This window comes from Mauremys reevesii, linkage group 7, assembly GCF_016161935.1.
Source record: "Mauremys reevesii isolate NIE-2019 linkage group 7, ASM1616193v1, whole genome shotgun sequence".
NCBI classification, from domain to species: Eukaryota; Metazoa; Chordata; order Testudines; family Geoemydidae; genus Mauremys; species Mauremys reevesii.
The window spans coordinates 120,512,465-120,535,378 of record NC_052629.1 but is presented as its reverse complement, the minus strand read 5'-3'; the positions used below and the strand labels follow the sequence as shown (position 1 = coordinate 120,535,378).

At 46.6% G+C, this 22,914-nt stretch overlaps 1 protein-coding gene across 3 annotated transcripts in view; it reads right to left on the bottom strand.

The window, feature by feature from the left end:
- The window catches only part of PRICKLE2 (prickle planar cell polarity protein 2), a 201,120-nt gene extending 180,187 nt beyond the window's left edge, over nucleotides 1–20,933 (bottom strand). Inside the window, exons 1-2 of one of the 3 annotated variants that reach the window (XM_039482371.1) lie at nucleotides 6,116–6,175; nucleotides 5,697–5,782 (exon numbers count right to left, since the gene is read on the bottom strand). In XM_039482371.1, coding sequence (XP_039338305.1) covers nucleotides 5,697–5,782; nucleotides 6,116–6,157 — 128 coding nt within the window. In that variant the 5' untranslated portion in view covers nucleotides 6,158–6,175. Of the gene's footprint in view, nucleotides 1–5,517; nucleotides 5,536–5,696; nucleotides 5,783–6,115; nucleotides 6,176–20,877 lie in introns of those variants that run through there. The other 2 variants (XM_039482373.1, XM_039482380.1) reach the window with 2 other exon arrangements.
- Between the last annotated feature and the right edge of the window lie 1,981 nt (nucleotides 20,934–22,914).

The following is a 22,914-nucleotide window of genomic DNA, read 5'->3' as shown; positions in this document are numbered from 1 at the left end:
TTTTTTTATATAGACTCCTATTACCCCTCCCCATCCCCTGTCCTGATTTTTCACACTTGCTGTCTGGTCACCATAATCCCAATTGATTTATTTTATAATTAGATGGTAAAAATGAGAACGTATGCAAGTTTTCAGTACTAGTGTGGCTGTGACACTTGTGTCTTTTTATGTCTGATTTTGTAAGCAAGCAGTTTTTTAGTGAGGTGACACTTGAGTACACAAGACAAATCAGACTCCTGAAAGGGGGACAGTCGTCTGGAAAGGTTCAGAGACACTGCCCTAGAGGACTCAGCTGAGAACAAGGACCAGACCCTGTACAAACACACAGTAAGAGACAGTCCCTACCCCCAAAGAATTTACCACCCAAAATAAAGCAGACAAAGGTTGGGCCTGTCACCACACAGAGATGAGGTGATTTCCCCGAGATCACACAGCAACTAGGTGTCTTGACTCTGTCCATTAAATCATACCACCTCTATATAAATCTAGGGTCCTCTTTCCTTGAGGCATTGTATGTTTTATGAATACAGTGAATGCTTTCAACAGCTCTCTCCACAGGATTTCATTCATTAATGTTAAATATTACCGAGCCGAGAAGATGGTTGAACAAATGGTTTCCCTTCTTTTAAAGAACCTGCTTTAGAGTGTCTGTTTAAGTACTGGGCAATGCTTGTTCCATAAACATAAGTCAAAGTTATGGAGACTGTAAAACATTTTAACAAGCTACTTGAGGAGAAGTGGAACTCTTGACCATCAAAATATGACTTAGGGAAAAACTAAGCATGTTACAGGGACAAGAATTCAATAAACAACACAAATGTGATTTCACAGTGGCCGTCAAAAACTAAAAGCATTAGCATCATTTTTTATGGCACATTTCTTACTGCTATTTAAAGCTGTTGCAAATGAGAAGCATAACTATGGCAACAAAGATTTTCTGCAAGAGTTTGGCTAATTTTAAAAAGACTATCTATCTTGGGGTTTTATACTGCCACCTGTCAGCACGGCATCTGGGCACCTTCCATGTAAACCCAATAGCAACAGCGAAGTCTCCAGTGAACTTCACGGAGTCTCTGGCACTTCTCCATTTAAGAACATAAGAGAGGTCATACTGGATTAGAGTCCATCTAGCCCAGTATCCTGTCTTCTGACAGTGGCCAGTGCCAGATGCTTCAGAGGCAATGAACAAAACAGGACAATTCTTGAGTGATCCATCCCCTGTCATAGACTCCCAGATTCTGACAGTCAGAAGCTTAGGGACACCCAGAGCATGGGATTGTGTCCCTGACCATCTTGGCTAGTAGTCACTGATGGACCTGCCCTCCATGAACTTACCTTGTTATTTTTGAACCAAGTTATAATTTGGCCTTCACAACATCTCCTGGCAACGAGTTCCATAGGTTGACGACGCATTGTGTGAAGTATTTCCCTATGTTTATTTTAAAGCTGTTGCTTATCAATTTTGTTTGGTGACCCCTAGTTTGAAAGTAAATGCTGGTCTAAAGAGGTAAACAACACTTGCCTATTCCCTTTCTCCAGTCAGGATTTTAGAGACCTCTATCATGCCCCCTCTTTTGTCTCTTTTCCAAGCTGAACAGTCCCAGTTTTTTGAATCTCTCCTAATATGAAAGCTGTTCCATAACCCTAATCATCTTTGTTTCCCTTTTCTGTACCAGTACTAATATCTCTTTTTTGAGATGGGGTGACCAGAACTGCACGCAGGATTCAAGATGAGGGCAAACCATGGATTTATAGAGTGGCATTATGATATTTTCTGTCTTATTATCTGTCCCTTTTCTAATGGTTCCTAACATTCTGTTGGTTTATTTGACTGCCAATGCACACTCAGTGGATGTTTTCAGAGAACTAACCATGAGGACACCAAGATCTCTGTCTTGACTGGTAACAACTAAACTAGACCCCATCAGTACTTTACTGGATCAGGCCTATGGTAAGATGAATATTCATGGAGAAATTATGAGGTTAAAACTCTGCTTGGAGTAGGGTTTTTTTGTGTGTGTGGGGGGAAGACGAGGTTGGGGGGTTGAGAATAAAAGGGGTGTTTGACTTGTGAGGGTCACTGATGGTGAAAAGACTCTCTGAAAGAGGAAACACGTCTAAATAATACAGGGCAGTAGATGATGCACCAAAATCAGACAACATGCGGCAGACAGCATGCGTGATTGTATTCAACAGTATATTTTAAAAGCGGTACTAAAAGCAATTTCAAGTATAACTTTCTCCAATGTCCATATGAAAGGACTATCAAAAACTTCAGGGTGGCAAAAGCAGCATGAGCCATTCCGCTGATTGGTACTCATTTGTCACCTTTAAGGTTTGCATATTCATACTAATTGCATTAGGAATAGGCTATAAATTCCTTTCCCTTTTCTCTCCTCTGACCACCTCTTTTGCAGGCTTTTCTTCGGCCAGACATTATGCACAAGACACTTCCAATGGCTATTCATTCACTCAACTCCAGTGACAGCTTTATTTAATGCAAAGCTTGTTAACAAGTTGAATGGCAAGGAGTTTAATGTAATGCAGATCTGATTAGGAAACAGCAGCCAGACTCCTAAGGAGCTGGAGATTTTATTGAATAAGATTTCACTTTCTCACACAACGCCACCTTTCAAGTACCAGCCTATATTAAATACCGAACGAGGAGTCTGTTGTTTACATTATTGGTCATTTTCAGGAACACAACCATACACAAATATTTGTCTTTTTAGACCTTTAATTCACAGTCTACTGTAATAAAACAAAACATGTTATTAAAGTAAAAAGTCACTTTGCTGTTCAAGACCACTGGGAAATTGCAGGCCACAGTAGCTACTGTTTGATAGTCATGTCTTTGGAGGAATGCAGCACAGAACTGATGTCTAGTGATGACTAAATTCAGTCTCGATTCTTTTAAATAAAATAGACTATTTTTCTTCTCTTTTTGCTAAATCACTGCAAACTGAAAATTTTAATTCTGAATTATAATAGGTGGCGGATCAGTGATGCACAAACTTCCATGGACTTCATATGGGTATTGTGCATATATAAGGGCCCAAATTTAAAGAATTTGTTGCATATGATTTATTCTTACTTGCATCCATTGAAATACATATTAAAAATGCTGGCACATTAACATAGGAAGTCCACAAGCTTACATGAATGTGACATTGTGATGTAAAGATATGATTAATACTATTCATTCATCATTATAAATCAAGATCGTTTGAAAACCCCCTTTCCTTTTAAATTATTATTTCACTTCCTCTAAATTAGACAAAGTGGTCTTATTCTGAAGGCAGAAATAGTTTGGAAGAATATAATTTATTTATGAACGGTTTCCTTCAAACAGGAAGCATGCATATGCTTCCAAGAATGATAATTTCAATCAATAATCAAAATCAACTCCATACCTGAAAAAGTGACTTTCCAATTAATGTAAAAGCATAAAAATCTCTGAGATCTGACAGGACACAATTTTGCTTGCTTGTTAACATGGACCTATAGATCATGCCCCAAACTGCAGTTAATTAGAAAACACACAATTCCACATAATTATATATACCACATAAAGCTTGCCTCAGCAACTGGGATGAATTCCACTTTCAGTATCTGCATGCTTATAAATTCCTCTCTCCCTGATGTATGCTGTAAATTCCCATCTTTGAAGCCCAAGTCCAATTTACATTTATCAGCAAAAGTACACTGTTAAAGGATTACAAAAAGGCTTACGAACCGCTAGCGGTTAATTGATATGGGCTTGTACATCCCCTTGAATACTATTGTTTCTTTCAATTTCACACAGCGGTTTAATGCAGAATCATAGAATCTCAGGGTTGGAAGGGACCTCAGGAGGTCATCTAGTCCAACCCCCTGCTCAAAGGGGGACCAATCCCCAGACAGATTTTTGCCCCAGATCCCTACATGGCCCCCCTCAAGGATTGAGCTCACAACCCTGGCTTTAGCAGGCCACTGCTCAAACCAATGAGCTATTGTTCATGAACACCCCCAGTACTACTTAAATATACTTTTTTCCATATTCAGCAGGTCTATTCTCCCATGAGTGTGTGACCTACAAAAGGAACTGTTATTAATATTTGCCTACTTATAAGTCCTAGGCACTAATGGGAAAACAAACCTCTCAAAAGTAAAAATGAATGTATGTCCACTGTATATATTTATTTAAGTAGGCAAATTAGTTGGCTTCATTTTACTTGATTATATAGTCTTATATTTAGGCAATTAAAAATAATTATATGGGAGCTGGTACAGTCATCAATGTAACAAAACAGCTAAAAGAGGTTCTAATTTACGCACATGGGCTATTAACATAAGAACATAAAAATGGCCATTCTGGGTCAGACCAAAGGTCCATCTAGCCCAGAGTCCTGTCTTCTGACAGTGGCCAATGCCAGGTGCCCCAGAGGGAATGAACAGAACAGGTAATCATCAAGTGATCCATCCCCTGTCGCCCACTCTCAGCTTCTGGCAAACAGAGGCTAGGGACATGGTCCCTGCCCATCCTGGCTAACAGCCATTGATGCTATCCTCCATTAATTTATCCCAGGCCAATGGGGGCGGCAGGAAACCGTGGCTAGTACGGTCCCTCGGCCCGAGGCACTTCCCACCACCCCCATTGGCCTGGGACGGCGAACTGCGGCCACTGGAAGCCGCGATCGGCCGAACCTGCCGATGCAGCAGATAAACCAACTCGCCCAGCCCGCCAGGGTGCTTACCCTGGTGAGCCACATGCCAGAGGTTGCCGACCCCTGATATAGAATCAGTGGACTAGACCTTGAGAAGTCCTCTAGTCCAGTCCCCTGCACTCCCGGCAGGACTAAGTATTATTTAGACCATCTCTGACAGGTGTTTGTCTAACCTGCTCTTAAAAATCTCCAATGATGGAGATTCCATAACCTCCCTAGGCAATTTATTCCAGGCATCGTTCATACCAAATAAATTAACCCTGCCAGTTCCAGCATTATTTCGTTCATGTCCCTCATTTTGAGTCTGCAATTCAATCTGATGAGTGAGACTCAATTGTTAGAGGGATGGCAGAAGCCACAAAGATGAGTTGGGCATGTAGAAAGCAGTGGCAGCTCAGTGGGCAGGTCAGAAACAAGCAGCCGGGGACCATCATTCTAGCACGCAGGGGGAAAAAAATAAGTGCTTAGAAATGTTGGTGTTTCTCTTGCTCTGGGTGTAGGATGGATTTCAGCGCTTTACAATCCCAATGCATAATACCAGAAATCCACCTGTGCCCCAGGAGGGAAGCAACTTTCTTACGAAGAAGACAAAACCGACAGTACGTTGAAAATGACCAAACATGACAGGTAGCAGATCTAGGGTCACAATTCAACAGTCACAGCTGATTTAAATAAATACATTTAAAAAAAAAACCCATAGTGCCATATTTTCAAACTGGAGCAGAACTGTAAAAGTTCTGAAGCACAGTAGCAATGAAAGGAGAGTGAACCCCCAACCGAAGGACACTGAGATAAGCATGGCTGGTCACACCTGGGAAAGGCCACTGAAGGGTGCACCGCGGCTGCATCTCCTCTTTGATCCTTCAGGTGGAAAAACAAAGTGAGGGAATTCACACACAAATCACCCCCTTTTGCATTCCGGTAATGAACTTTGTGGCCTGCCCGTGATCCAGTTAAGGAGGAAACCGTAAAACACGCGGGGGATCCTACCTCCATTTATGCAAGGCGAACCCAGGGCACCGCTCGCCACACGCGCTGCAGGGCTGCCCTCGCTCCGGCTCGCCCAGGGCGGTCAGCTTGGAGAAAAGAAAGCAAAGCAACGTGTTTCCCCCGCCAACTGCACCAGCCTCCGCCCCGCTGCCCCCGTGCCGGCCGGGGCTCCGATCTCCCACCCGGGGAAGTGCCCGGCTAGCTCGGGACAAAGGCCGCGCGAGCCCCGCTGGATGAGGCTCCCTGGGTCCGTGCCTGGGAGCCACCTTCTGCGGCACCTGCGGCGCGTGTAGCGCGGGGCTCGGGCAGCGGACTCCGGGCGCCGGCTCGGATCCGCAGGGGCAGCGATGGGTGGGGGGCTGCCCGGGCGCCCCCGGGAGCAGGTGCCGGTCCCCGGGCCGTGGCCGCGGCGCACTCACCGATCTGCTGGAGAGCCGCTTCCGAGAGCCCCGGCTGAACATGGCAGCGCCCGGCCCCCGGCTGCCGCTCCCCGCCGTCCGTGTGCGAGAGAGCGCGGCCGGCACAGCCCTGCGCCCGCAGCCCGGCGAGCCAGCGCCCCGCCCGCCCCCCTCCCACCGGCTCCCTCCCGGCTCCCTGCCTGCCTCCGCTGGCTCCTTTCCTACCCTCCCGGCTCCCTGCCCGCCCCTTCCACTGCCGGCCTCCCCGGGCTCCTGTCCTGCCCCCTGCCTGCCCCTCGTCCGCCCCCTCCACTGCCCGCCTCCCTGCCACCGGCTCCCTCCCGGCTCCCAGCCAGCCTCCCCGGGCCTCTGTCCTGCCCCCTCCCAGCTCCCTGCCTGCCCCTTCCACTGCCCGCCTCCCTCCCACCGGCTCACTGCTGGCTCTGTGCCCACCTCCCGGGGCGCTGTCCTGCCCCCTCCCCACTACCTGCCTGCCCCTTCCACTGCCCGCTTCCCCGGCCCTCTGTCCTGCCTCCTCCCGGCTCCCTGCCTGCCCCTTCCACTGCCCGCTTCCCTCCCACCGGCTGCCTGCCGGCTCCCTGCTCCCTGCCTGCCTCCGCTGGCTCCTTTCCTACCCTCCCAGCTCCCTGCCTGCCCCTTCCACTGCCTGCCCGCCTCCCCGGGCTCCTGTCCTGCCCCCTGCCTGCCCCTCGTCCGCCCCCTCCACTGCCCGCCTCCCTGCCACCGGCTCCCCCAGCTCCCTGACTGCCTCCCCGGGCTCCTGTCCTGCCCCCTGCCTGCCCCTCGTCCGCCCCCTCCACTGCCCACCTCCCTGCCACCGGCTCCCCCAGCTCCCTGCCCGCTTCCCTGGGCCTCTGTCCTGCCCCCTCGCAGCTCCCTGCCTGCCCCTTCCACTGCCCGCTTCCCTCCCACCGGCTCCCCCGGCTCCCTTCTCCCTGCCTGCCTCCCCAGGCTCCTTTCCTACTCTCCCAGCTCCCTGCCGGCCTCTCCGGGCTCCTGTCCTGCCCCCTGCCTGCCCCTCGTCCGCCCCTTCCACTGCCCGCCTCCCTCCCACTGGCTCCCCGGGCTCCTATCCTGTCCCGTCCCCTTCCACTGCCCGGCTCCCTCCCTGCTGCCTGCCCCCCATCCCACTGGATCCCCCGGCTCCTTGCCTGCCCCCTTCCACTGCCCCTTCCCCTTGCCCAAGCCTGCCCCTTACACTGCCCCCTGCCCGCCCCCTTCCACTAATTGCAGCAGCTTTGGTTAAAGTTGTTGGCTTTTTAAATGAGTATTTTATTGAATTCAATATGAAAATAAATGCACTCAGTACCATAGCCCTTGGTATGTTGTTCAATTTATTTTATGCTGTCCTCACAGTTCCAGTTGTCAGTAAGCTACAACATGTTGTCATTAAGTTTCAGAGTTAACAGTCTGTTGTTATTATTGTTTATACAGTGTAATCAAATAGGTGCAGCACCAGCACCTGCCCTAAGGCCTTTGCAACCTGAGGGGTTATGTGGCTTTAGGCCAAAATGAAATGCAGAGAGAATGTTGTGGGGCACTCACATTTCATAAAACAGGGTTCTATAGAAATACTTAGAGATAGGATCAGGAAGGGCTCACCTCCAGCCCAGATGATGGAGCAGCATCTTCATTATTATTTCGTAGATTCACCCCTAGTATTTCTTGTCCCTCACAATGTCGTCTCATCTCCCTCCTTTCCTTCGTGTTTGTTCTCTTCTCTGCCCATCTCACTCACTTTGGGACCTGTGTCTCAGAGGTAGTCAAAAATCTGTTTATCTGCTCCATAGTTTTCCATAAAAATTGAACTTTTTTGCTGGAATTGTATAATAAAAATAATTTTTAATGTTGCTCCAAATGTCCAGTGAGCATTTTTTGAGGTTTTGGTGAAGGAAATGAAACCAAAAACCTTATTTCCTGGTTTTTACATATTAGTTTGAGTTAAAATGTTCAGTTTTCAGGTCAAATGATTGGTTTTCCAAGCCCAGTAACTGAACATTTTTACCAAAACTAGACAGTTTTTACCCTAAAAGATTCTGTAAAAGTTATGGAAAAGCCAAAACATTTTTCTCAAAAACAAAATTTTTGCACAAAATTACATTTCAATGAAATCATAGAATATCAGAGTTGGAAGGGACCTCAGGAGGTATCTAGTCCAACCCCCTGCTCAAAGCAGGACCAACCCCAACTAAATCATCCCAGCCAGGGCTTTGTCAAGCCTGACCTTAAAAACCTCTAAGGAAGGAGATTCCACCACCTCCCTAGGTAACCCATTCCAGTGCTTCACCACCCTCCTAGTGACAATGTAGACCACTCCGTTCCCTGTCTCCCTGTACCCTGCTACTTCCCATTCCCCAAACTTCCTCTCTCCTGTAGTCACTCTTTTCTGGCTTTCTCCCTCATTTTCTTTGTCCTCCTGGATTCTTTCTCATCCTGTTCGCTGTGAGAGTGACTTCTGTACACACTGCAAGCTGTTTGCGGGGCAGAGACTGTCTTTTGAATATGTGAGTACACAATGGGGCTCTGAGGTCTGAATTAACTTCAGGTTGATACTACAGTACAAATAATAATGGGACATGGTAAATAACATACAGTAGTAATAGGTGAGTACTGAGCGCTCTCATCTCTAGGCAAAGTCGAGGGGATTTCATGGCACTAGGCACCTTGCAAGATCAGGCCCTAACTTTATGGCATTTCAGTGCCTTGTATGAGGTACAGAATAACTAAAATGTCAATTTGAACCTGCCAAAAGAAAATCAGCATCAGAAAAATGATTTAAAACCAGAATCAATGTGCTATGGAAAATGCTTTCCAGGTTACCTGCAAATCATTTTTGGTTTAATTGCTTTTGCTCTAAGGTCTGCAGTGCTCTCAATAGTCTGGCTGGTCAGGACACGTGCAGTGGGTTTAAAACATTTTTTTTAAAGTAATCCAGACTTCTAGGGCTAAATTCCCTGCTGGCGTAGCTGCACTGAAATCAGTGAAGTTGGTCGCACTTAAGCAAGGGCGAATTTAGCCCTAATGTACAGGCTGTCCCTCTTGGCTCAGTTACTGGGAGCATATGGCAGGAATTGCTACAGATGGTTCCATTTTTTAAAAATTGTGCAGTTCACTCTTAATTTAAAATGATATGGGTCCAGCTTCTCTGCTGTACCTCGCTGGGAGCAGCAGAACTAGAAAGCAATGACGGCTCCATGATCTTCTGCTCTAGCCCCATCCTGGAGGCTGCTCTAACTTGTCCCAGCTACGTGTGGTCCCCAAAGGTCCCTGTGTCAGTTGGGGATCATCAGAGCACACTGTGCTCCCTTCCCAGCCAGCACTCCCCCTTCCTGCCACCAACACGCCACCTGCACTAGGGGCTACCAGGATGGAGGTGTACAAGCTTGCTGCAGAGTCCTCTGTGCCCGGGGAATCCCCACTGGGGACTTGTGGGTGGCTTCCCCAGCCTTCACAGTGCCTGGGTGGCACAAAGCACATTGGAGGACAGGCTTAGAACTCAAAACGACCTTGGCAAATAAGAAAATTGGTCTGAATTCAACAAGATAAACGTCAGTAAAAAGACAAGTGCAAAGTACTTCACTTAGGAAGGAAAAATCAAATGTGCTGCTACAAAATGGGGCATGACTGGCTAGGCAGTAATGCTGCTGAAACTAGTATTTGAGGTTCTAGGGGAACACAAATTGAATGTGAGCCAACAATGTGATGCAGCTGCTAAGGAGAAGAGCAACAAAAGTGATCAAAGGTTTAGAAACTCTGACCTATGAGGAAAGGTTAAAAAAACTGGGCATGTTTAGTCTTGAGAAAAAAGACTGAGTGGGGACCTGATAACAGTCTGCAAATGTGTTTTATAATGAGCATGGAGAGCAATTGTTCTCCTTGTCCGCTGAAGGTAGGGCAAGAAGTAATGGGCTTAGTCTGCAGTTAGGGCAGTTTAGGTTAGATATTTGGGAAAACGTTCTAACTGTCAGAGTAGTTAAGCACTAGAACAGGCTTCCAGTGGAGGTGGTGGAATCCCTGTCACTGTTGGTTTTTAAGAACTGGTTGGACAAACATCTGTCAGGGCTGGTCTAGGTTAACTTGGTCCTGCCTCCATGCACGGGGCTAGACTAGATGACCTCTTGATGCCCCTTCCAGCCCGACATGTCTATGGTGCTATGAAAGGGAGTTGAACAGTACCGAGAACATGTCCTCTGGTCCCAATGACCTGCTTACAGACCACATTCACAGCCAGTGGAACTCCACTAGTAACGCGAATAAGGTCGGCATCTGGGGCACTCTACAAAGCTGGATTCTTCAACTGGCCCAGCACACTGAGCGTGTTCTTGCAAACTGCTGAGCCCTCTCAGCTCCTAGTACCTTCAATGGGTTCTCTGCACCACACAAGGATCGGGCCCATCAGAATCCGAGCCCAAGACTGGGATCCAGGAATCCTGGGGGGGTTTAACTGGGTCCTGTCACTGACTACTTGCGCAACAGTGGGCAAGTGACGCCATTTTTCTGGCCCTCTTTTCTCCCACCTGTAGAGAAGGGACATTTATCCTGCTTCCTCACACGGCCTTAAATGATTAGTGTTAGTGAGACCTGAAGAAGAGCTCTGTGTAAGCTCAAACGCTGGTCTCTCTCACCAACAGATGTTGAGCTAATGAAAGATATCTCACCCACCTTGTCTCTCTAATATCCTGGGACTAGCATGGCTACAACACCACATACAATAGTGTTTCCAAAGCATTTGGGGCTCCTGAGATGAAAGGAGCTAGAGAAATATAGATTGTACGTCACATTCATGGCTATATTGCCAGCTCCTTTCTGCAACAAAAATCACATTGTGGCTACTTCCATTTGCACTGGGGCGATATTTCCCATCCTCTGGGGCCAGCCCCCTGAGGCCCTGGGAAGCGGGCATGGACCTACCTCTTAATTGTTCACCACTCTCAGTTTTAATTAAGATAAAGCCAGTCTCTAACTGTTATGGTTGGAAAGAAAAGCTTCCGAACGTGACCGGAGTGTAGCCAGTGCAGAGGTGTCTGCCTGCCTTTGCAGAAAGCCTGAACAATAAGGCTGGGCTGTGCATTTCAGTGGGTGCTAACTCAGATGCCAATGGTGATGCTTCAAACACTATATATGTTGTAGCTCAAAGCATGTAAGAAAAGAGGGGAAAGTGCATATTATGAAGATTTACAACAGCATGTCTCAAAAAGTGGGGTTTGCACCCCTTGGGCATGAAAGATTAGCTGGAGGGGGGGAGAGGATCTAGAAATTAAAATCAGAGTTTGATTCTTGGCTTTGCCACAATGTCCCTGAGTAAGCCTGGGCAAGTCATTTAATCCATTTGCCTCAGTTTTCCATCAAGAGAATGGAGGTGGCCATCCTGCCTTCCCTCAAAGCCCTCCTTTAAGGAGGCATTCATTAATGTTGGCAAGATGCTCGGATACCTACAGTGCTAAGGGGGGGACTCAAATAGAGAGATGGGCCCGGAGAACATGCGTGAGATGAAGTTTGGGAGCATTGTGCATTTTGGGAGGAAGAGGGAGCCAGGAGGCAGCCCCTCACCAAACCTAGCCTAGGGCGCTAGCATTTTGGGGGCGGCATTTTGGGCCCTTCAGTGGCGACCCCGGCGGCCAGATCTTCGGCCACCCCTGTCATCGTCGGCATTTAGGTGGAGGGACCTGGTGCAGGGGGGGTTGGGAAGGGCCACCTGCAGCAAGTAAGGGGGGGCGCAGCACGCAGGGAACCGCTCCCCGCCCCAGCTCACCTCTGCTCCGCCTCCTCCCCTGAGCACACCACCCCGCTCTGCTTTTCACCAAACAGCTGATTGGTGCTGCAAGCCTGGGAGGCGGGAGAAGTGGAGTGGCGGCGGTGTGCTCGGGGAGGAGGCGGAGCAGAGGTGAGCTGGGGCGGGGAGCTGCCGCACAGCTCCCCGGACCAGGGGGAGCGGGGGTGGAGAGATGCCACAGGGCTCGGGGGGGCACAAGGTGGAAGTTTCGCCTAGGGCAAGAAACATCCTTGCACCTGCCCTGCCACCACCCCCGTCTCCTCATAAACCCTCTCTTTCCAGAGGGAAACGCCCTGGAGCTATCTACAGACGTGTCATCCTTCCGTGGGTTATTCTGCAGAAAAGGATGAAATTCGAAGCGGTATTATTGTTTGGCGAGACAGACACCTTCAGCAATAGGCTCAGAAACAGAGCGGGTAGAATAATATTTGTCAGAGACAATATACTTGACAAATTGTTGGCTTTTTTTGTTATTTAAATTGTTCTACACGTTTTGCCCCATATCATTCCACCAGCCCTGTACAGAGCTGTCAGTTCCAATTACTGCCCGTCTCATTTTTAAGTCTATTCCCATTTTTCCATAGCGAGCCGAGCTCTTGCTTCCTTTTGATGTTTCAACCTGCTGGGATGTGCAAAGTGGCAGGATCCCTTCCCTATTGTACTGGTGCATACAATCAATGAGCTCCAGGGAAGGTTGAGGACAGTTCCTGCCTAAACTTTAATTACCAGGCTGGGTGGCTTTCAGTTACGCTGCAAACATTACCGAAATCCCTTCTGTGTACAAATACTGCAGTGTGCACTATTACTTACCAGCTTCACCAAGCTAAACTGGAATGTGTTCAGGAGTCTTTTCTCCTGAGCAATTCAGGCAATGGTTCTTAATTCTGATTGGTCAGATACGTCGTATGGTATAGTTCCTATTCCCTGACTGGCTGAGCACACTTCTTGGATGAAGTTTTGCAGAGCAAATGTAAAATTCTGTCTCTGCAAACATTTCTGGCAGCAAAAGTCAATGGCATGAAGGTGCTTGGAAAGCAGACACACACGAGGGATGTGAACATAACTGATTTGTTTAGGGCTCGATTGTGCACTGACGTTGGTCCAGCCTTCAGAGTCACGTTTCACTGCCTCAGACACATTGCCCCCCAGTGCTCTGGAGGAGCGCGAAGGACGTTACGCCCGTTTAAGTGGTGCAGCGTACGAACGCTGTTCAGCTTGTGTGTGCGGGGGGATGGGGGGAGCGGGGGATGCAGGCAGAATCGTGGCTCTGCCTACTCTGTGCCTTTCCGGACACCTGGCAAGACAGGGGAATAGCTAGAGTGCCATCTCTGAACTCCCCTGCAGTGGGCACTGGAATTCAGTCTGGCCTTTCAGGGCCAGTCTTAGGGGAAAATGGTGCCTCGGTGAACTTGTATTTTGGTGCCCCCGGTTCCCGCTGTCTCCTTGGGCTCTCCACAACCCAGCACTCATTCCCCCAAGCCCTTACTGCATCCTTGGGCCCCGCTGCCTCCCCACCATTGCCCCAAACTCCCTTCTGTGGCCTCGCACCCCAGGCTTACCCTGCTTCTAGCCTTTTGACCATGATGTCCCCTCCCCCGCCCGACCACAGTGACCTGGGCGGTTGCCCACCCATGAGACTGGCCCTGCCTTTACAGGGCAATGCAAGGAACGAGAGGTTCCTGATTCCCTTCTGCTGCCCACCCCATACCATGCTTGTAAAATCTAGACGATCACCCTTCAAATTTAGACAAATGTTCATGGAAAATTTCTCGTGTTATTCCCCCAGCTCTTCCCATACTTCTCCCCAGGTGCTGTGCAGGGCCAATCCCTGTCCACCTGCAATCTGCCAGCAGCCCCACTGCAGTCAAATAAATTGCATGAGCAAAGGAAGCAGAATGTGGCCTTTCTAGAGAACATTTAACATCAGCTGCTGCTGTGAATAAATTACAAGGCAGCGGACCAGATCCTCAGCTGGAGTAAAAATCATCATAGCCCCTTTGTACTCACTGGAGCAATGCTGGTTTACGCCAGCTGAAGATCTAACCCCCACAACAAGAGTTTACATCACAAATGACGCTGGAGTCAATGGTGGGCCCAGCTGCTGCTGTTCAGATATTGCTCAGTCCTCCCTCTTGTGGCTCTTGACAAGGAGAGCTTCAGCTCAGGTGAATTACAGCCCTTTATTAATTCTGCAGCCATCTCCAAGCCCACTGATAATAACCCTCTGGCTGGTATTGTCTAAGCCCTTTCAATAACAAAAGGGGAGTTAGGAAACGAAATAAGTGGCTCTAAATGCCATGCCGCTGAAGGACTGGGCTATAAAACAGGGATCTATTTTACGGCATTGTCTTCTGCTTATTCACCAAACCCTTTTCTTTGTGGCTAAATGTGCCCTCACTTGGGTCCTTTATTAGGGAGACAAAGTGATGCTTCCACTCTGGCCTGAAGACCTTACGGTTATTGAAAATAGAGCTGATTATGCCTCAAGCCTTAGTTCAAGACAAGGATGGGGAATTTCAAGCTGTGCCAAGCAGAACAGCAACTCAAAACAAGATGAATCATGTCATAGTGCTTCGTTTACTTGAATTCATTTATTTATTGCACTGTGTAGGTTTTCTGCTGCATAGTCCATTAGCATTCTCATACTGGTAAAATGTACGTGGAATATTCACTGCACAGTTATTCTGTGATACACACACTTTGAATGTCTGAAACAGCAGCAAAGTAAGCCTAGAGACTCATCGAGAGCACTCTGTGTTCCATCCATACGTGCTTGTCGTGCTCATTATCACAGCCCTCTGACTAACAGATGAGCGTTGCTTTCCCACTTGTGTCACATTGCTGGGGTATTTTGATTGAAACAGCTTTGAATAATTGTACAGCAGTTCCCTGCCTTGATCAATACAATAATTTGTAACTATCACATGCATTTTCTTTGTCCTCCCACCCAGGAATGTAAAACTGGGCATTAGGTACACACCAAGGTATTTCTAAATAAGCCCCCTCCTTTTAACCTTTGCATTTTAGTGGGTTAGTTGCTAGGTAACTGATTAAGATTTATAGTCATCTATTGTTAATTTCAGAGGCTGTCTTCAGTTTCACCATAAATAGTATTTGGGAGTCAACTTCACAACAGAGCATAAGAAAACCAACCAGCCAGTTTTTAACCACGTTGAGACAAACACACTCCATGCAGGTCAGAGCCAAGCAAAAACAGAAAAACTGCCCCCCCCCATCCCAAGGATTTGCATGGCCCCTCTGAACAGATCCCATAATATACCTACATTCAGTCAAATCCTCAGTGCCCTCTGGCACCAGCTCACAGAAGTGCTTGTATAGCTTAGCATCCAGGGTGCACTCCGTCTGACTGCAGCCTGTTTACCACTCTACTGGTACCTCACCTCCCACATAAATACCCACCACTTGTTTTTACATTTCCTTGTCCTTTTAAGCTATTGCTCACTAACGAGCAGAAATGACAGGGAACAGCTCATCTGAGAATTGCATTCCTCTGCCATAAAGAATAGGCTATTCTGAATATAGCTACATTTTGCATACGTTTCTTTGTGGGTTATGCTACTTGATGCATTTGTTTTAATTAGGGATTTAAAGCAAAGGTTAAATAAATACACAGAGATGGGTCAGCAAAGGGGGCTTCTTTAGCCATATGTTGGGAGTAATAAAAGGAAATGCAATGTACATAATTCTCTCCCTTTCCTGCAGTGACCTCTAGTGTGACCTAGCAAGACTACTTCCTTGTAGTCTCCTGTACTACCTTAGTGTTGGATCTTAACTGAAGCAGGAAGATCTGAGATTTGGGGAAATCCATAGAGATGGAAGCAAAGGTGAGAGGCACTATATTAAAGTATTTAGAACAGAGTTATGCTGATGTTCGCTTGGGAGTGCAATGGAAGAGCCAAAGTCACTTTATTCAGTGCCTCAAATTAATCTTGCAATTTTTTTAACCCTCTTGGCGGTTTTCCCTCTGCTCCCTGCCTGCCTATTAGGAATAAAACACAGTATGTTTTTCAAGGCAGTAACCAAATGTACTTAGCATACAGACTGTTCTCCCTGATTTTTTGGAAAACGTGGGAGTAACAGAAGGGAATACGTTACTCTAAGGAAGAGCTGTATTTCAGAAACTTCTTTTTCCTTTTGTACGTGTGACAAAGTGGGAATTTTTTGTAATAATCTTGTGAATCCTACTTGTGCCTCAGTTTCCCTATATAATTTGAATGGCCACCCAGTGGGGGATTCAAGAGTTAAGTCTGCTTTGGGGGCCTGCACAGGGCATAAGAGGTGGGTGTTGCCTTGCTGTCTAGCTGCAATGAATGAGTCATTAAGGAACCAGATGGAACCTTCTGAAAACAACGCAATCAGTGCAGAAAAGAGACAACAGCTGGCCTCAGTGACCAGAACATGAACACCTAGGAAACCAGAATCCAAAGGAAGAAGGTTTCCCTCTGACCTCTCAGCTGGGAAGCTGTCCAGAGACCAGCTCGAGAACAAAGGACTGAGAGGTGACACACCAAGGATAAAGAATGAGCTTCTGGAAGAGCCTGGGACTGCCAAAGAGGTCAGAAAAGAGACAGAGCCTGAAATGTTGGCTGGTGGATTGCGATGGCTTGGCCAGACGGCCTATGTCTTAATGCTGATTCCTCTATGCTAACCTAAGGACTTCCGACCTCGTGTTACAGTTGCCTAATCAATCCGACCATTCTGCAAACACTTCAGTCCCTGAAGAGTGCAGTCTCTAACCAGGCCTCTATTTCAATTGGCTGAGCTCATGGCATGAAGGAGTGCTGAAGCCAGGTAAGGCTGCGTGGCCTACCATGAAGGAAGAGTGGGACCCCTTGGGGATCCAGCACGCTGAAGGGATTCCTCTAAAGCAGGGGTGGCCAGCCTGAGCCTGAGAAGGAGCCAGAATTTACCAGTGTACATTGCCAGAGTGCCCCAGTAATACGTCAGCAGCCCCCCATCAGTGCTCCTTCCCCTGCTCCCAGCGCCTCCTACCCACTGGCAACCTCTCCTGATCAGCTGTTTTGTGGCGTGCAGGAGGCTCTGGGGGGGGAAGGAGCGAGGGCACGGCAGGCTCGGGGAGGGGGCAGGAAGGGGTGGAGTGGGGGCAGGGCCTCTGGCATAGGCTGAGCAGTGAGCACCCCCCGGCACACTGGAAAGTTGGCGCCTGTAGCTCCAGCCCCAGAGTCGGTGCCTGTACAAGGAGCCACATTTTAACTCTGAAAAGCCGCATGTGGCTCCGGAGCCACAGGTTGAGCACTAAAGAGACTGTTTAAAAGCCGGGGCATAGCCCCGATCCTGTGGATCTGCGGTGGTACTATGGCCAAGACTTTCAAAAATACAGGAGCCTCAAGTTAGGCTCCTAAATCATTATTCCTGCTCCTAAATAAGTGATGTGACTTCAGTGGGAGCTACCTTTAAGATTCAGGCCACTAAGGTGCTTAAATAAGGGCGTATGGTCTAGCTTCAAGCACCCCGTTTGGAAGCTCTTGGCCTACATTTTGTTGATGTGCAATGCAGTGCAGTGCCGGGTTTTCAATCTATAATTTTTGTGAGACAATTTGAACATGTTTAGGTCACTTATATTCAGAAACGCAAAATATAAAGAATCAAAGGTGGGTTAGCTTGGAACTTGGTGTTTGCTGGGCTGTGAATTGAAACCTATTACCCAGTGGGCCTGACATCCAGTTCAAAGAAGAAGTTCATAATGCAATAGTCATTAGATCCTGGTTATGATGATTACGTTACATTAGGATGTGAAGGCCCTAGTGTGCTAGGTGCTGTATATACACGTAGCAAGAGACACTCTCTTCCCCGAAGACTTTACAGTCTGACTTGATGAGCCAGCCAAAGGGTGGGAGGGGAAACAGAGACTTACACAGCTCAAGTGACTTACCCACATCACACAGGAATCCAGAGGCAGAGGTGGGAATAGCCCCACGGTCTCCTGACTTCCACGCCGGTGCCTTATCCACTAGACAAGTGTCACAGCCACACTAGTACTGACAAATCGCTGACTTTCTCCTTTTTACCATATAATTATAAAATAAATCATGCCTCCCCCCCCAGATTAAGAAACACTGCTATAATATAATATAATATAATATAATATAATATAATATAATATAATATAATATAATATAAAGAAGTCATTGTCTGTATGAAATTTTAGTTTGCACTGACTTCGCTAGTCCTTTTTGTGTAGCCTGTTATAAAACTAGGCAAGTATCTAGTTGAGTTGATGTACCTGCTAGAAGACCTCTGCGTACCCCCAGGGGTACACATACCCCTGGTTCAGAAGCACTGCACTCAACCATATATAAAAGACCCAGAAAACTCATTCTGTCAAATGAAAAACCAAATCGTGAAATCAAAGTGCCCCAATTTATGTCACAGAATAAAATCTTCTTACACATCTTCCCCAATACAGGAATAAACTCATTAAGGAGAAGGCAATTATCAGCCTAGTAAGGTCAGATAATTAAGAGGCCCTCCACGGTGCTAGCATGCATTCTTATTCATTTCAGTTACACCAACAACCACAGAAATGAACTAGCTCTGGAAAAACCTATCGTTTGTTTTCTATTACACAGCACAAATCTGTGGATGCTGATAGGGGTTGTTGGAAGCACTTTCCTAAGATGATTGAAAGGGACTGCTGCAATTTGATCAGCAGAGTTTGCAAATGCCAGTGTCATTTCAAAGGAAGGTATCAGAAACAAGTGCATGCTGGCCTAATAATGAGCTAAATTTTCATCTTAGTTGGAAGAGGAAAAGTTACTTGGCTTGGAAGCCAGCAGTACCGTGAGTCATGACACTGCTTGATCCTGTTGTGCAGCTTTTGTTGTTCTGAAAGACGTTTGTGTTTACACAGATATGATATATGGGGAAATCCATGAAGGAGGAAGAGTCAGCAGACCAGGCAAGAGGGAATGAAGGTGTCAGGGTTACCCCCGACTCTGAACTCTGGGCTACTGATGTGGGGACCCTCATGAAAGCCCCCCTAAGCTTATATTCTACCAGCTTAGGTTAAAACTTCCTTTCCTTGTCCTTGGACACTATTCCCACCACCACCAAGTGATTTATACACAAATTCAGGGAAGGGTCACTTGGAATCTCTATCCCCCCAAAATATCCCCCCAAACTCTTTCACCCCCTTTCCTGGGGAGGCTTGAGAATAATATACCAACCAATTGCCTGAGCAATGTGGGCACAGACCAGACTCTGTCTTCAGGACACTGAAAATTAATAAGGTATTTAAAAAAGAACATTATTATAAAGAAAAAAGTAAAAGACTCACACCTGCAAAATCAGGATGGAAGGTAACTTTATCAGGTAATAAAAAGATTTTAAACACAGAGGATTCCCTTCTGGCTCAGCTTCACAGTTACAAAAACAGGAATAAAATTACCTCTGTAGCATAGGAAAATTCACAAACCAAAACAAAAGATAACTTAATGCATTTCCTTGCCCTACTTACAACTTCTGTGATTTTAGATGGATTATTCCAGGTATATTTTCAGGAGATGTTGGCTGCTTGGCTTCTCTCTCTGTCCAGAGAGGGAACAAAACAAAACAAAACAAAACAAATTCCCCCCCCCCCACCCTGATTTGAAAGTATCTTCTTTTCTCAGTGGTCTTTCTGGTCAGGTGCCAACTAGGTTATTTGAACTACTTAACCCCTTACAGGTAAGGCGATTAAGTACAGCTGCCAAGAAGGGATTTTATGCTACCCTTCTCTCTGTATTTATGAGAGAAGGCAAATCTAAGACTTTCCCTGGAGGTGGAATTGGGGGAGTCACATACATGGGAAATATCGTGGATGTAGTGGCAGATGTATTAATTATGTTATAGTAACAGCAAGAGGCTCTGTGGGAGCTGAAAGTTGTAGGAAAAGGACACTGTAGTCTCCACTCCTGTAGAGAAAAGTTCAAATTTACTTTCTTGTTCTTTGCAGGCATATTGAAGTCAATGAATTTGCACCCATTTACACTGGCAGAGAATTTGGGGCATAGTGCACTTGGCTTATTACTTGTGAGTTCAGTTAAGCATTTGCGAGTTCAGTTGAAACAGCAACATTTCATTTGCATCTGAATTTATCTCACGTAGGGCCAAATTTTCAAAGTCTGGCCCATGTAGCTATGTACATGCAGCTATATACTTCTAATGCACAACCGTCCCTGGTTGAATGGCCACATTGGGTAGATGTGCATGGAAGCCAGGTATGTGCAAATGAATGCGATCAGTTGCATGCTCCCAAAATTGAAAATCTGGCCCATGCTGTAAAGGTCTGGCATAACGTGAAGACTGTAGTACAAGAGACATAACATGTATTTATATGATGGCCACCAGCTTGGCCAACACCATGGAATGAAGCAGGGTGTTCCCGAAAAGCATGAACTGCCACAAGCTTGAGCTAAAGCTCTCTAGGTGGAGCTATAAAAAAAAACTCAGATCCTCTGGACTGGCCACAGAGGGAAGTCTGTAACACACACTCACCAGTGGATTATATATATACCATATCTCATTAACCACTTTAACTCCTGGCCACTCACCAGACTGCTGTGACGAGATCCAAACGCTGAATCTATGTGCTTAAACCCTCCAAGTCCAGGCACTGCCGCTGCCTTGGGATCTCTCAGCACACGTTCGGGGTGCAGGACCTCGAGCCCGCTTTCCATCCTGGCAGCTGAGCCCTCCGCAGTCCAACAACCTCAACCCTGGTACCAGTGTTGACTCCCAGATTTCCCCATTGCTTAAACACACCCACTGCCAGAACTCTGGGTCTGCAGCTCAACTCCTCAAGGGCTGTAAGATAGCTGGAGTGAGCGTGAGCACACGCACACACACACACTTTGCACAGGATTCTAAAGCACCATTGCTCTTTCCTGAAGACCTAAAGCACAACAGAGACCAGATCATTTAGAAAACAACAAACACCCTGCACACAAGGATTCTCACTCTAGCTTACCTTTCCCTGGGGACCATCTGAGTTTAGGTAGGAAGGATCCCCCACAGCTTCATCCCTCTACTTGGAGCTGGCAAAAATGGCAAAAGCTCTCAAATAGAGAAGCCTTCCATTTTATAAACTTGGTCAGGTGACTCCCAGCTCACCTTCCTCAGGTGATCACAGACCCTGACCAGGTGACTTCATTGCTGGGCAACCTCTCCCCTGACAAACTGTTTCTCTTTGGTGTGAGCCAGGGTATTCTCTAGGTTGTTTGTATTTGACTAGAGGAGCTTTCCAATGCAAGGGCCCTCTGGTGTCAGTCCTGTATCACCACCCCTTGGAATTTCAGCCCAACACAGAGGTGAAAGGACAAGAGAGAATTTGCAGCTTGGTAAAGACACGTACAGAGAGTGCTTAAATTATGTGGAGAAGTAGGGGCCCCCTAAATGTCAAGTGGCTCACTTTAATTTAAACAGTAGTGGGAAGTAAGGGGGCCACAAGACAGAAATGAGGTAGTTCCTAAAAGAAGGGGGCCCACCTCTTATTTCCACCCCTCAGTGAGAGTAATTAACCATTGGAACAATTAACCAAGGAATGTTGTGTATTCTCCATCACTGGCAATTTTTAAATCAAGTTTGGATGTTTTTTGAAAGCTCTGCTCTAGCACTTATTCTGGGGCAGATCTCTGGCCTGTGTTCTACAGGAGGTCAGACTAGATGATCACAGAGGTTCCTTCTGGACCTTGGGATCTATGAAAATTCACTCCCACCCCCACTAATTCAAGCGTTGCATACAGAAAGTTCACAATCTCACACAGTATTTGTAAATTGTCATGCCAGTATTCTTACATTTACCATTCAAAGGTGTAATCTGCATTGTGTTTCTGCATTTAAAAGTATTTCTGGAGACTGGGACAATCTCCAGTACTGAGAAACGCTGGTAAGAACATAAGAACATAAGAAAGGCCGTACCGGGTCAGACCAAAGGTCCATCTAGCCCAGTATCTGTCTACCGACAGTGGCCAATGCCAGGTGCCCCTGAGGGAGTGAACCTAACAGGCAATGATCTCTCTCCTGCCATCCATCTCCATCCTCTGGAGGCTAGGGACACCATTCTTACCCATCCTGGCTAATAGCCATTTATGGACTTAGCCACCATGAATTTATCCAGTCCCCTTTTAAACATTGTTATAGTCCTAGCCTTCACAACCTCCTCAGGTAAGGAGTTCGAAGAAGAACTTCCTTTTATTTGTTTTAAACCTGCTGCCTATTAATTTCATTTGGTGACCCCTGTTCTTGTATTATGGGAATAAGTAAATAACTTTTCCTTATCCACTTTCTCAACATCACTCATGATTTTATATACCTCTATCATGTTTCCAAACTGAAGAGTCCTAGCCTCTTTAATCTTTCCTCATATGGGACCCTCTCTAAACCCCTAATCATTTTAGTTGCTCTTTCTGAACCTTTTCTAGTGCTAGAATATCTTTTTGAGGGTGAGAGACCACATCTGTACACAGTTTCGATGTGTGTGGTACCATGGATTTATATATAGGGCAATAATATATTCTCAGTCTTATTCTCTATCCCCTTTTAATGATTCCTAACATCCTGTTTGCACATCTTCAGAGAACTATCCACGATAACTCCAAGATCTTTTCCTGACTCCCATCATATTGTATGTATAGTTGGGTGGGTTTTTCCAATGTGCATTACTTTACATTTATCCACATTAAATTTCATTTGCCATTTTGTTGCCCAATCACTTAGTTTTGTGAGATCTTTTGAAGTTCTTCACAATCTGCTTTGGTCTTAACTATCTTGAGTAGTTTAGTATCATCTGCAAACTTTGCCACCTCACTGTTTATGCTCCAGATCATTTATGAATAAATTGAATAGGATTGGTCCCAGGACTGACCCTTGGGGAACACCACTAGTTACCCTCTCCATTCTGAGAATTTACCATTAATTCCTACCCTTTGTTCCTGTCCTTTAACCAGTTCTCAATCCATGAAAGGACCTTTCCTTTATCCCATGACAGCTTAATTTACGTAAGAGC